This window comes from Balaenoptera acutorostrata, chromosome 11 (assembly GCF_949987535.1).
Source record: "Balaenoptera acutorostrata chromosome 11, mBalAcu1.1, whole genome shotgun sequence".
NCBI classification, from domain to species: Eukaryota; Metazoa; Chordata; class Mammalia; order Artiodactyla; family Balaenopteridae; genus Balaenoptera; species Balaenoptera acutorostrata.
This window is the reverse complement of record NC_080074.1, coordinates 100076818-100092913: the sequence shown is the minus strand read 5'-3', so window position 1 is coordinate 100092913 and position 16096 is coordinate 100076818. Positions and strand designations below refer to the sequence as shown.

The 16096-nt window shown below is 38.9% G+C and overlaps 1 protein-coding gene across 2 annotated transcripts in view; it reads right to left on the bottom strand.

The window, feature by feature from the left end:
- Nucleotides 1-9304, bottom strand: part of LOC102999771 (C-type lectin domain family 4 member A) — a 31351-nt gene extending 22047 nt beyond the window's left edge. For both annotated transcript variants that reach the window (XM_007170108.2, XM_007170109.2), the window contains exons 1-2: nt 9021-9304; nt 1101-1217 (exon numbers count right to left, since the gene is read on the bottom strand). In XM_007170108.2, coding sequence (XP_007170170.2) covers nt 1101-1217; nt 9021-9102 — 199 coding nt within the window. In that variant the 5' untranslated portion in view covers nt 9103-9304. The remainder of the gene's footprint in view (nt 1-1100; nt 1218-9020) is intronic.
- Between the last annotated feature and the right edge of the window lie 6792 nt (nt 9305-16096).

The following is a 16096-nucleotide window of genomic DNA, read 5'->3' as shown; positions in this document are numbered from 1 at the left end:
CAAATTGCCAAACCACAGAATCATGAGCTAAAAATAGTTGTTGTTTTAATCCACTAAGCTTTAGACTGGTTTATTAAGCAGCAGAAGATAATGGATACAATAACCTTCAGGGGGAAAAATCCACACTCTTTAGCATTATATACAACACTCTTCATGATGTGAGCTCTGCTTGTTTCTCCCACCTGCGACTTCATTTCTCACAGTTCACTTAGCACTATATGTCACAGTCATTTATACACATTTCCCCAAATGTTTCCAAGCTCTCTCACATCTCTGTCATTCTTGGTCCACACAGGTGTAGCTGTCACCTCCTCCAGGAAGCCTGTCTCAGTGTCCTGTGCTTCTAACCTGCAGAACATTTACCATACGCTGTTATAACCACTGGTTCATTCAACCAGTTACCATCATTCTCCGAACTTCTTGAGACCAAGGGCTATGACTCTGTTGATGCTGTCTGGCACAGTGCCTGACATAGAGTAGATGGCCATCGTAGCTTATTGAATGACCAAATGAATGAATAAAATATCTACCCAAATATATACTAGTTTTATGATTTTTAAAAATTTGATAAATTCTTAAAGCCAAAGATAGGCAGAAATCCACCTATCTGCCAAATTGACTTTAAGATCTCATGCAGTCTTGAGAAGGACAGAAATAATAAAGGTGAAATTTTAATTAAAATTTTTTCCTGGGAGATTTCTTCCCATTTCCTTCTTGTCCACCTGCTCATCCCAAACTATGTGTCTGTGCACTCAAAAAGTAATAGCCTTATAAACACTACTAAGGAACTATAGATTTGACCTCACTTACACAACTGTCTAGTGTACAAATGGTGCCCTATAGATTTCACTCTACAACACAGAAACATGTATACATATATACTCTTCAATTTCTCTAAAGGGAGTGAATGCCATTATTTCTATAGAAGAGTAACTAAATTCAAATAAAGAACAAAATTCCCAGTGGAGTCCCACTAATTATGTCTTCCCCCAGAGATGACTTCTTTTCCAGATTTCTGAAAAAACCCATTGTTTTGGTTTATTGGATGCCATCTCTTCACGTAAGGCAGACATTCCTTATAGATTCAGCTGGATACTTACAGATAAAAGCGATCAAAAATGAGATTGCCAATAGTAGCAGAAGTATCAGCAATGAGGCAAGAAGTAGCTTGGGAAAACTAGGGTGACTTTTGTGAGGGTTGGTCTTCTCTTTGGGAGCTGAAGGAGAAATCATATTAACTTCATCAATAATAAATTCTGACCCTGATTTCCTCTTTCACCTTCTCTTCCTCATCTCCCTTTTCTTGGATGATACACTATACTAACAACATGACATTTGAAATAATATGAAACTATGAAGGAAATAATAATGTTCATTGTAGAAACTTTAGAAAATACATAAGAGCACAAATTCCTACCACTGAGGATAACTGTTGTAAATATTTTGGCATACATCCTTCCAGCAATTTTTTAACTGTATATATCTATACATGCACCCTTTGCCACATAATTGACACACCATGTATACTGGTTTCTGACCTACTATTTTCTTATATGCTGTATCATCAACATTTTTCATGCCACCATATTTTCTTCTTTAGCACACTGTATTGTGGTTGCATAGTATTTCATTATATATTTAAATAATCTTTCAGATTATTTCCAACTTTAACTATTTTAAATAATGCCAGAGAAGCAAGAACAACTACAATCCTGCAGCCTCTGGAACAAAAACCACATTCACAGAAAGAGAGACAAGATGAAAAGGCAGAGGGCTATGTACCAGATGAAGGAACAAGATAAAATCCCAGAAAAACAACTAAATGAAGTGGAGATAAGCAACCTTCCAGAAAAAGAATTCAGAATAATGATAGTGAAGATGATCCAGGACCTCGGAATAAAAATGGAGGCAAAGATTGAGAAGATGCAAGAAATGATTAACAAAGACCTAGAAGAATTAAAGAACAAACAAACAGAGATGAACAATACAATAACTGAAATGAAAACTACACTAGAAGGAATCAATAGCAGAATAACTGAGGCAGAAGAACGGATAAGTGACCTGGAAGACAGAATGGTGGAATTCACTGCTACGGAACAGACTAAAGAAAAAAGAAAGAAAAGAAGACAGCCTAAGAGACCTCTGGGAAAACATTAAACGCAACAACATTCACATTATAGGGGTCCCAGAAGGAGAAGAGAGAGAGAAAGCACCAGAGAAAATATTTGAAGCAATTATAGTCGAAAACTTCCCTAACATGGGAAAGGAAATAGCCACCCAAGTCCAGGAAGCGCAGCAAGTCCCATACGGGATAAACCCAAGGAGAAACACGCCGAGACACATAGTAATCAAATTGGCAAAATTAAAGACAAAGAAAAATTATTGAAAGCAACAAGGGAAAAACGGCAAATAACATACAAGGAAACTTCCATAAGGTTAACAGCTGATTTCTCAGGAGAAACTCTACAAGCCAGAAGGGAGTGGCATGACATACTTAAAGTGATGAAAGGGAAGAACCTACAACCAAGATTACTCTACCCAGCAAGGATCTCATTCAGATTCGATGGAGAAATCAAAAGCTTTACAGACAAGCAAAAGCTAAGAGAATCCAGCACCACCAAACCAGCTCTACAACAAATGAACTTCTCTAAGTGGGAAACACATGAGAAGAAAAGGACCTACAAAAACAAACCCAAAACAATAAGAAATTGGTCATAGGAACATACATATCGATAATTACCTTAAACGTGAATGGATTAAATGCTCCAACCAAAAGACACAGGCTTGCTGAATGGATACAAAAACAAGACCCATGTATATGCTGTCTACAAGAGACCCACTTCAGACCTAGGGACACACACAGACTGAAAGTGAGGGGATGGAAAAAGATATTCCATGCAAATGGAAATCAAAAGAAAGCTGGAGTAGCAATACTCATATCAGATAAAATAGACTTTAAAATAAAGAATGTTACAAGAGACAAGGAATAACACTACATAATGATCAAGGGATCAATCCAAGAAGAAGATATAACAATTATAAATATATACGCACCCAACATAGGAGCACCTAAATACATAAGGCAACTGCTAACAGCTATAAAAGAGGAAATCGACAGTAACACAATAATAGTGGGGGACTTTAACACCTCACTTACACCAATGGACAGATCATCCAAAATGAAAATAAATAAGGAAACAGAAGCTATAAATGACACAATAGACCAGATAGATTTAATTGATATTTATAGGACGTTCCATCCAAAAACAGCAGATTACACGTTCTTCTCAAGTGCGCACGGAACATTCTCCAGGATAGATCACATCTTGGGTCACAAATCAAGCCTCAGTAAATTTAAGAAAATTGAAATCGTATCAAACATCTTTTCTGACCACAACGCTATGAGATTAGAAATGAATTACAGGGAAGAAAACGTAAAAAACACAAACACATGGAGGCTAAACAATACGTTACTAAATAACCAAGAGATCACTGAAGAAATCAGAGAGGAAATCGAAAAATACCTAGAGACAAATGACAATGAAAACACAACGATCCAAAACCTATGGGATGCAGCAAAAGCAGTTCTAAGAGGGAACTTTATAGCTATACAAGCCTACCTCAAGAAACAAGAAACATCTCAAGTAAACAATCTAACCTTACACTTAAAGGAACTAGAGAAAGAAGAACAAACAAAACCCAAAGTTAGCAGAAGGAAAGAAATCATAAAGATCAGAGCAGAAATAAATGAAATAGAAACAAAGAAAACAATATCAAAGATCAATAAAACTAAAAGCTGGTTCTTTGAAAAGATAAACAAAATTCATAAACCATTAGCCAGACTCATCAAGAAAAAGAGGGAGAGGACTCAAATCAATAAAGTTAGAAATGAAAAAGGAGAAGTTACAACAGACACTGCAGAAATACAAAGCATCCTAAGAGACTACTACAAGCAACTCTATGCCAATAAAATGGACAACCTGGAAGAAATGGACAAATTCTTAGAAAGGTATAACCTTCCAAGACTGAACCAGGAAGAAACAGAAAATATGAACAGACCAATCACAAGTAATGAAATTGAAACTGTGGTTAAAAATCTTCCAACAAACAAAAGTCCAGGACCAGATGGCTTCACAGGTGAATTCTATCAAACATTTAGAGAGGGGCTAACACCCATCCTTCTCAAACTCTTCCAAAAATTTGCAGAGGAAGGAACACTCCTAAACTCATTCTATGAGGCCACCATCACCCTGAAACCAAAACCAGACAAAGATACTACAAAAAAAGAAAATTACAGGCCAATATCACTGATGAATATAGATGCAAAAATCTTCAACAAAATACTAGCAAAAGGAATCCAACAACACATTAAAAGGATCATACACCATAATCAAGTGAGATTTATCCCAGGGATGCAAGGATTCTTCAATATACGCAAATCAATCAATGTGATACACCATATTAACAAATTGAAGAAGAAAAACCATATGATCATCTCAGTAGATGCAGAAAAAGCTTTTGACAAAATTCAACACCCATTTATGATAAAAACTCCCCAGAAAGTGGGCATAGAGGGAACCTACCTCAACATAATAAAGGCCATATATGACAAACCCACAGCAAACATCATTCTCAATGGTGAAAAACTGAAAACATTTCCTCTAAGATCAAGAACGAGACAAGGATGCCCACTCTCACCACTATTATTCAACATAGTTCTGGAAGTCCTAGCAATGGCAATCAGAGAAGAAAAAGAAATAAAAGAAATACAAATTGGAAAAAAAGAAGTATAACTGTCACTGTTTGCAGATGACATGATACTATACATAGAGAATCCTAAAAATGTCACCAGAAAACTATTAGAGCTAATCAATGAATTTGGTAAAGTTGCAGGATACAAAATTAATGCACAGAAATCTCTTGCATTCCTATACACTAATGATGAAATATCTGAAAGAGAAATTATGGAAACACTCCCATTTACCATTGCAACAAAAAGAATAAAATACCTAGGAATAAACCTACGTAGGGAGACAAAAGACCTGTATGCAGAAAACTATAAGACACTGATGAAAGAAATTAAAGATGATACCAACAGATGGAGAGATATACTATGTTCCTGGATTGGAAGAATCAATATTGTGAAAATGACTATACTACCCAAAGCAATTTACAGATTCAATGCAATCCCTATCAAATTACCACTGGCATTTTTTACGGAACTAGAACAAATCATCTTAAAATTTGTATGGAGACACAAAAGACCCCAAATAGCCAAAGCAGTCTTGAAGGAAAAAAACGGAGCTGGAGGAATCAGACTCCCTGACTTCAGACTATACTACAAAGCTACAGTGATCAAGACAATATGGTACTGGCACAAAAACAGAAACATAGATCAATGGAACAAGATAGAAAGCCCAGAGATAAACCCACGCACCTATGGTCAACTAATCTATGACAAAGGAGGCAAAGATATACAATGGAGAAAAGACAGTCTCTTCAATAAGTGGTGCTGGGAAAACTGGACAGCTACATGTAAAAGAATGAAATTAGAACACTCCCTAACACCATACACAAAAATAAACTCAAAATGGATTCGAGACCTAAATGTAAGACCGGACACTATCAAACTCTTAGAGGAAACCATAGGAAGAACACTCTTTGACATAAATCACAGCAAGATCTTTTTTGATCCACCTCCTAGAGTAATGGAAATAAAAACAAAAATAAACAAGTGGGACCTAATGAAACTTCAAAGCTTTTGCACAGCAAAGGAAACCATAAACAAGACAAAAAGACAACCCTCAGAATGGGAGAAAATATTTGCAAACGAATCAACGGACAAAGGATTAATCTCCAAAATATATAAACAGCTCATGCAGCTCAATATTAAAGAAACAAACAACCCAATCCAAAAATGGGCAGAAGACCTAAATAGACATTTCTTCAAAGAAGACATACAGATGGCCAAGAAGCACATGAAAAGCTGCTCAACATCACTAATTACTAGAGAAATGCAAATCAAAACTACAATGAGGTATCAGGTCACACCAGTTAGAATAGGCATCATCAGAAAATCTACAAATAACAAATGCTGGACAGCATGTGGAGAAAAGGGAACACTCTTGCACTGTTGGTGGGAATTTAAATTGATACAGCCACTATGGAGAACAGTATGCAGGTTCCTTAACAAACTAAAAGTAGAATTACCACATGATCCAGCAATCCCACTACTGGGCATATACCCTGAGAAAACCATAATTCAAAAAGAGTCATGTACCAAAATGTTCATTGCAGCTCTATTTACAATAGCCAGGATATGGAAGCAACCTAAGTGTCCATCATCAGAAGAATGGATAAAGATGTGGCACATATATATAATGGAATATTACTCAGCCATAAAAAGAAACGAAATTGAGTTATTTGTAGTGAGGTGGATGGACCTAGAGTCTGTCATACAGAGTGAAGTAAGTCAGAAAGAGAAAAACAAATACAGTATGCTAACACATATATATGGAATCTAAGGGGAAAAAAAAAAAAAAAGGTCATGAAGAACCTAGTGGCAAGACGGGAATAAAGACATAGACCTACTAGAGAATGGACTTGAGGATATGGGGAGGGGGAAGGGTAAGCTGTGACAAAGTGAGAGAGTGGCATGGACATATATACACTACCAAACGTAAAATAGATAGCTAGTGGTAGCAACCGCATAGCACAGGGAGATCAGCTCAGTGCTTTGTGACCACCTAGAGGGGTGGGATAGGGAGGGTGGGAGGGAGGGAGATGTAAGAGGGAAGAGATATGGGAACATATGTATATGTATAACTGATTCACTTTGTTATAAAGCAGGAACTAACACACCATTATAAAGCAATTATACTCCAATAAAGATGTTAAAAAAAAAAAAGACATATTTTTAGATTTTGTGGTTTGGAATTGAAATTGAGGAGAACGTAGATATTGAAAGTAAATATTAATAAAAATGTTGAACTAATAAAAATAAAAAGAACCTGCCGTATAAAAAAATAAATAAAATAAAATAAAATAAAAAATAAAATAACATTTTTTAATGTAAATAATGCCATAGCAGATAAATCTTTATAATCATCCCTCGTCACATCCTTAAAATAATAGCAGACCTTTTTAAAAAAATTTATTTTTTATTGAAGTATAGTTGAATTACAATGTTGTGTTAAAAAATCAGACCTTTTTAGTCACCATTTCATGGTTAAGAATTATCTTCTCAAGTGTCCATTGGTGAATGGATAAAGAAAATGTGATAATTATATGCAATGGATATTATTCAGCCATAAAAAATAATGAAATCTTGCCTTGAGGATGGACTTTAAGGGCAATATGGTAAGAAAAATAAGTGAGAAAGAGAAAGACAAATACCATATGATCTCACTTATCTGTGGAATCTTTAAAAGACAATAATAATAACTCATAGATACAGAGAACAGAATGGTGGTTGCCAGAGGTGGGGAGTGATGGGGTGAGTGCAATGGGTGAAGGGGGTCAAAGGTACAAACTTCCAGTTACAAAATAAATAAGTCATAGGATATAATGTACAGCATGGCAACTGTAGTTAATAATATTATAGGTTATAATATATATATAGATATATTTATATAAAATACTGCATATTTGAAAGTTGTTAAGAGTAAATCTTAAAAGTCCTCATCACAGGAAAAAAAATTGTGAAACTATGTACAGTGACAGATGTTAACTAGACATTGTGGTGATCATTTCACAATATACATAAGAATCAAATCATTATGTTGTACACCTGAAACTAATATAATTTTGTCTGTCAATCATACCTCAATTTAAAAAAAAGAATTATTTTCTCAAAGTTATAATATATTGCCAAGTGGTGGTAAAACCTTCAATAATGTATAATATGATCTCATGTTTAGAAAAAATACATATACACATTTATGTATATTTATATCTGGAAGGATATACACTAAAATGGAAATTATAGTTATCTCTAGATGGTAAGAATAAATACAGTAATTTAAATTTGTGTATACCTCTAGTTTTTTATTTTTTTCTATAATGAACATTGCAACATACAATAAAGAAATTAGATAAATTTTTAAATTTTTATTTATTTTTAAAGGTTACCATGTGTTTACTTACTTACTTACTTACTTATTTATTTTTGGCCATGCCTGGCGGTAGTGGGATCTTAGTTCCCTGACCAGTGATCGAACTTGTGCCCCCTGCAGTGGGAGCACAGAGTCTTAACCACTGGACCACCAGGAAAGTCCCTATAAATTTTTTAAGGGGAAAAGAAACAGTTTCCTGAGCATTCTCCATATTTCCACAGAAGAATTCTGGAAAACATGAGCAATCATGACTACCCTCTCACAGCTTCTCATAGTCTCCATGTTTTTTTTTTTCTCTCTTTTGTTCTATATCTGAGATATCATACATGTTACCCAAATTACCTTTTATCTACTTCCAAACTTCGTTGAATCCATCTCAGAGATGCAGTATGCATTGGATTTTCTGACTGCAGAGCAATTTCCCTCGAAACATAAGGGACTTTCTTTATACGACTTTCTAGTCTTTCATCTGCAATGGTCTTTCATTCCACTTTAGTCTGGTACTAACCAATACACGCAAACACTCTCCACCCAAACTCTTCCCCTATCAAGATCAAGAAACAAAACCCACTAATTCATCATTAGTCCTTGTATCTGGGCTGATGGCTTCCAGACCTGTACCCATTCTCTAGACTGCACAGAAGGCACAGAAGGACAACTTCCCAGCTTCATTAGCACTCTCTTTAGCTCAGGCCAGTAGTGGATTTCTCACACCTCAGTTGTGTTTTGGCACCACTGTACAATCCCTTAATGCTTATCTTCAGGAGACTCAATCTTCTGAGAATGCTGTGTTTCCCAACTGTGGCCAGAGAACCATTAACCAACATTACCTAGGCTCCGTTTATAGTATTCTCTCTTCATCCTTCATTCCATCATTAACTCTAACCACCAGAAAACGTGTCTTACCTGCAGGAGGCTCTGATTTGGTGCCTAAGGACTGGGGTTCATTTTTAAACCTCACTTCAGCATAAGTGACCTCTGAAGTCATATTGAGATCTTCTGTTCTCTTCAAAGAATCCTGTTCATCTCTTCCTTAAAACAGCTTGAAATGAAACCCAAGCATGGTTGTAACTTGTCATACGTCCTATCACGCAACCTGATGAGAACAGAGGCCCCAGAAAGACAAATAACCTTGAGAGGAGTCTCTTGAAAACTAAAAGCCTCAGGGGCCCAATCCCCAGGACCGGCACAGTGTCTATCACAGCCTTTAAACGTTATGCCAGCAAATAGCAATAAAAGCAGGAAGTTCAAAATGTAGGGAAACAGGAAGGAAAAGAAAAGAGGAACAAACCAATTAGGGAAATTCTCCCTGAGAACTGTGAACTTACCAGAAGGAAAGAAATTAAAGTACTTATGAGCATTTACATGCAAACATAATCATTTGTAGACCAACCAACCTCAGTATATACTCATTCACATTTGCATTCTCCTCATCATTTGTGGCTCATCAGGCAACTTTGGGGACCACATTCCAACTGACAAAATAACTCATGTGTCAGACTCCCCACCTTCAAGAGTCAGCGTCCCCTAATGCAGTGAGGAGTCAAAGTTTAGATTATGTGCCTTCAGAAGCTGCTCGCCGTGTTCTCTGCTTTTCCCTGTTCTTGACTAAATCCATTGTGCCCCCCATTCATCCTGCTCTAGCCCCTCCAGCCGCTCCTGAGAGAAGCTCTCTCTACTGGAAGAGGAGGCTGCCCTTCTCTAGCCCTTTCATCTCCATGACACCACAACAAAAGGCTGTACAGGTATATAGGACCCTTTAACAAATTAGGATAACTTAATGGAATCACAGTTTAAGAGAGAAATTGAGCGCTACATATGAATTTATCCAAAAGCCAAGAGGAAAGCACCCCCAAAATTAAATCCTTCATGTGGAATCTTTCTACAGACATGCTCCCAGCTCACACCCCAGATTCAGCTCTCCCCAAATGATCCTCTTTCTTTGTTTTTGTTTTTGTTTTTTTTTCATTTTTTGGCCACACTGCAGGCTTGTGGGATCTTAGTTCCCTGATGAGGGATTGAACCTGGACTCCGACCGTTGAAGCATGGGGTCCTAACCGCTGTACCACCAGGGAATTCCCCCATCCTCCTTTTAATCTCCTCACTCTCCTGTATAACACACACACACACACGCACGTGTGCACACATTTACCTCTATATTTATTTCTATGTCTAAATATATTGCAACCCATGAGTTCACACTAACACCTCTAATCTCAATCCTACACCAATGAGTTCATTCCAGTTTTTTCCCCTTCCACATCTCTAACTCCCTTCTGTGACAGTAAGAAGCCTGCTTCCATTCTCTTTAATTTATTTACTTATTTGATCAAGCCCCTGGATTTAACTGATCTTCTACCTTTGCTGCTCCTCCCTCCTTAACTAAGATGCCCTTCTCACCCCTACTGGGCTTGCTTCTCAATCCAGGCCCCACGCCTGTTGACATCCTCTCCATTCTGCGCGGGTGTTCCTGCACTGAGGCAGCCGATCCCCAAGGATATTCTCCTCACCCTGCCCAGGTCTGCCGCCCTACGCCAGGTCACCTTCCATAGCAAAGCCCTCCTCACTCTGCCTGAACTCTGATTCCTGAAGCCGGTCCCCTGACCCCCATGTGGGATCCATCCTTACCCCACTCAGGCTCTAACACCCTATACAAGGTCACCCTCTTGTGTGGAAGCCCTCCTCACCCCTCCTGGACTCCCCCACCATGTGGACAGCCTCTGAAACCCACACATGGTCTCCCCTCTGCATGGATGCTTTCCTCCCCCTGCTGGGGCCCTGACACCTCCCAGCAAGGATGCCCTCGGTCACTGCACGAGCTCCCTGCACTCAACCACCCCACCACATAGGTGCTCTCTTCACCTCTCAGGCACTGACACCTCACGCCAGGCCACTGCCACGTGTGGACACTCTACTCAGCGTGCACAGGCTCTGAGGCCAGAACGCTTTCCCACCCCTGCAGAGATGTTCGTCTCGGGCTCCAACACCACTGTCAAGCCAGCCCCCTGACTAGTCACCCAGCTCGTCCTGCCTAAGTTCTGACTGCCTGCACCAGACCACTGCTCCTCTCCCACCCCACCCTTCAACAGACACCTACCTTGCTCTGCCCCGCCTAATGCTTTATTTAAGACTGAATTGTTTAGTAAGGAAAGGGAAAGGGGTATGAAAAACAGTAAGAGAAGAAAAAGAGCTAATTTTTACAAATTTTTCCAGCAAATAACTACTGGACCTAACAAGTGCTACTGGACCTTAACAATGTAAGCTTGTAAGGAGAAAGCAAAATACATTCCTAAAGGTACCTCTCTTTCCCTGGGGTAAGTCACATTATACCTGGATTACACTGTACCACAAACATCCCCCAAATCTGTGGGGCTTACAACATTTATTTCTCACTCACATGACATGAGGGCTTAGGGTCTGCATGAGATAGACTGTATAGACTGTAACTCTGCTTGGCTATTCTCTAAGTATTTTCTCATTCTGGAACCTAGGATCACAGAGCAGCTTCTTGTAAGCTGAAACATGTAGTAACATTCAAATCCTCTGTTCAGAGAAGGTGTACATTATATCCTCTCCGATTCCACCCAGACTTGCTGTGAAAGGGGCAGTGAAGTTCACTCTACCAGCAGGGAGACATGTCAAGGGCAGCAAAATAGCTTAGACTTGGTGGCTTATACAACAATTTATTTCTCACAGTTCTGGAGGCTGGGAAGTTCAAGATCAAGGTGGCAGCAGATTTGATGTCTGGTGAGATTCCTGTTTTCTAGTTCACAGATGGCAGTCTTCTCACTGCATCCTCACATGGCAGAAGGGGTGAAGGAGCTTTCTGGGGTCTCTTTTCTAAGAAGACTAACCACATTCATGACCTAATCAATTCCCAAAGGCCCCACCTCCTAATACCATCACACTGGGGGTTAGGATTTCAACATATGAATTTTGAGGGGGTGCAAATATTCAGTCCATAGCACTCTTCAAATCATTTAGCCAAGGACTCTCTAGGGCAGTGATCTCCAAATTGGGGCACAAGTACCCCAGGTGGTATAAAAGAGGGTTCTCCGGGGCACAGAAATAAAATACTAGAACTTCTGTTTGTATGTATTTCAAATGTTTTTTGAAAACAAACTTTACTAATATGACAAGGATTCAGTGTTGGTTGCATGTCATGAGTGGTATGGGATCTATCCTGAGGAAAGAGCGGAGGTTCCTCAACTCTGAGAAGCTGATGGTTCATTCTTTCTCTGCGTGTTGCATCATATTGTCATTTAAATATCTGTGTAATCAAGAATTTGACTGGGATTTGTACCCAGTTCCTGGGACGTAGCCTCTAAATCCTTGGAATTTCCTGAGTTACAGGAGTGTCTGTTATTTGCGGTGCGCCCGGATACTTTCTGCTAATGAAGTGCTCAGAGTGGGCCTATATGAATTACTGTGCTAACAAGACAATTCAAGATGGGAACTGGCCACACCAGAGACACCAACCATGGGATTAAAGGTTTGGGGCTTTGAGTCATGAGATATCAGCCTAGACAGAGGAGGGATGCTGGAGATTGAGTTTGACCATATGGCAAATGACTCAATCAAGCCTGCTTATGTAATGAACCCCAATAAAAATTCTGGGCACCAAAGCTCAGGTGAGCTCCCTGGTTGGCAATACTCTGTGTATTGTTATACATTGATGTACCAGGAAAGTGACTTTTGGGACCCTCCCAGACCTTACCCCATGCGTCTCTCTCATTGGCTGTCTCTGATTTGTATCCCTTTGCTATAACAAAACTGCAATCAAAAATATGGCTGGCATTTTTCTAAGTTTAGTGAGTTGTTCTAGTGAATTATCAAACCTGACAGAGTCATTGGAACCCCCAATTTGTCATCAGTTGATCAGAAGTGAGAGTAAACTTGAAGACCCTCAAACTTGTGACTGGTGTCTGAAATGAGGGCAGTCTTGTAGAGGACCATGGCTTTAACCTGCAAAATTTGGCCTAACTCCAGGCAATTGGTGTCATAAATCATTATAATATCTCAATATGGTTAATTTCATAAAAACAAGATGTTTGTTAGAATATTTATGATATTTTTGAACAAGATGGGATGTGACCTTCTTGTTCACTTTGGCAAATTACTTAAAAGAATTGGGAAACTTACTAAATGTTGCTATGCTTAAAAAAAAAAAGGACAGGTGTTCCAATTTTGCTCACCTTTTCAGTGTTGTGAAATAGCTTCCAATGGTATGCCAATTAGCAGATATTAATGCACATGAGCACAGGACTTCCCTGGTGGCGCAGTGGTTAAGAATCCTTCTGCCAATGTTGCGGACACGGGTTAGATCCCTGGTCCGGGAAGATCCCACATGCCGCGAACTACTGAGCCCACGCGCCGCAACTACTGAAGCCCACGCACCTAGAGCCCGTGCTCCACAACAAGAGAAGCCACCACATTGAGAAGCCCGCGCACCGCAACAAAGAGTAGCCCCTGCTCACCGCAACTAGAGAAAGCCTGCGCGCAGCAACGAAGACCCAACGCAGCCAAAAATAAATAAATAAACAAATAAATAAAATAAAGCACATGAGTACACACATACATACACACACAATTAACCTATTAGTTCAAGATAGACAATAAGTGAGAAGACAAACAAACATATGGAAAGAGCATTTGGAAAACTGATGCTTAGAAAAGAAATAGTTCCACCATGTTGTGATTTTTTTTCTTTCGCCAGAAATTATGTAAAGATGTGGCTTATATATCTTCCTTTTAGAAATCTTCAAAATGGAGGGTTTCAGTGAGTTTTGGACTCATTTATTAATGAGTTTAAAATGTAACACCCTCTCACTAATTTGTAAGAACAACTTGATTAATACCATGAAAGAAGATATTTACTAGCTAGTCTCAACAAAAAGATTTATGGAGAGAATTAAAAAATGAGAATCATATCTTGTTAAGTACAGCTAATGATATACTTTCCATTTTGAGCCATATAACATTGTGAGGTTTGTTTTAAAACTGACAGCTATTAAAAGCAAGGATTGAAATAAACCAAACTCATAACTAGACAGATATTTTGTTCTATTAATAAGTAACATTAGGGACTTCCCTGGTGATCCAGTGGTTAAGACTCCGTTCTCCCAACACAGGGGGCACAGGTTCCATCCCTGGTTGGGGAATTAAGATCCTGCACACTGCACGGCACGGCCACACACACACAAAGCAACATTAATTTTTTTTGAGTATTATTTACTTTGCCTTTACCACATCATTTTTATTTCCATTTCTTTTTATTATAATATACATAATAGAAATACTTGTGAGAATATACATAATAGAATTAATATACATTATAGAATCAACTACCTTTTGCTAACCAACCATCTTAAATCTTGGTAGCTCCATTTGTAGAATTTATTTAGCTCAAACTGTGATTATGGCAATTTGGGCTGTGCTCAGCTGGATAGTTCTGGTTTGAGTCAAGTGTGGCTGATTTCAGCTCAGCCTGTTCATGTATCTCTGGTCAGAAACCAGACTGATAGAGACTTACCTAAGATGACCCCAAGTGGGACAGCTTGTGTCTGCCTCAGGTGGTCTCTCATTCTCCAGAAGACTAAACCAGCAGGATTCCAAGAGCAGCAAGCGGGCAAGTCCAATGCACACGTACGTTTCAAATCTCTTCTTGCATCACACTACGTAGTCTTTCATTGGCCAAAGCATTCCACATGGTCAAGCCCAGAGTCAGTGCAGAAGCTACAAGGCAAATTTTACAAGAAGGTGTGGATAAATTAGGGTTATTACTACAATCAATCACTCTTTGAGAGTTGAGTAAATCTGGAATGCAAGGTGTAGTACCCATTCTCAGTGGGATTTCTCCTGGCTTTGATGCTTGTAGAAGTGTCCTGTGCTTAGATGGGAATAGTGGTAGATCCCGAGACCTAGACCATCCCCTGTTCCAGGACAGCAAAAAAAGAGACTTAGAAATACTCCTTGATACATGGTACTAAGGACGCTGAGATGGTCCAAAACAGATGTCAGTGGCCTAGCCTATGAGAGACACCTCAGTTAAACATGAAGAAACATACCCCAAAAGAGTGAGATAGAATCACTGAATGGGGACGAGGAGGCCCTGTCTGCAGGGCCATCATAACTTGGAGCAGGGTCAGGGGCAGTACACGCAGAGAGCACATAATAACTACACCAAGCTCCCCTAAGAAGCGGAGCCATGAAGTATGGCAGACAAACAAATGACACAGCATCAACAGCTCCGTATATGCTGAGCAGCTGGTAGGCCCTCTGATCAACATTCTAATTGCTAGATTGGATAATCAATTATTGGAAAGGACTGGTGTTTATTGAAAAGAACTAAGAAAACATGGACTGCCGTGTTTTTCTTCTTCTGACCCAGCTTTAAAAAGAGGGATAAGTTGCCATCAATATTGGAAAAATAAAACTCTTCCATGTTTTTCCATTGCTGGTTTATGATCAAACCCACACAAAGAATAATAATCAAGACTCCTATAATTTTCCATTATAAACCTTCCAGGGTTATTTGATATTTTTGGCCACACCGCGTGGCATGCGGGGATCTTAGTTCCCCCACCAAGGATCGAACCCATCCCCCCTGCAGTGGAAGCGAGGAGTCTTAGCCACTGGACCGCCAAGGAAGTCCCAGGATTATTTGATTTTTAAATTACTTTGATAAGCTTTAGAAAGTAATGGTTAAAAATATAATGAAGAGCTTTACAGACTCTCTATAGGCAAAAAAAAAAAAAAAAGTGGCAGTTAAAGGCAGGGAGGTGGGGACCAGATGCCAACAACTTCATGGGCAAATTCTATTACACCCTCAAAAAAACTGATTAATTCTATTTCTATATGAACTCTTCAGCACAAAGAAAAATGATTGAAACCTTCTCATTCTTTAAGTTTAAGATCACTCCAATAAACAAATCAGATAACTACAAAGCACAACTCTAGGCCAATAACACATATGAACATAG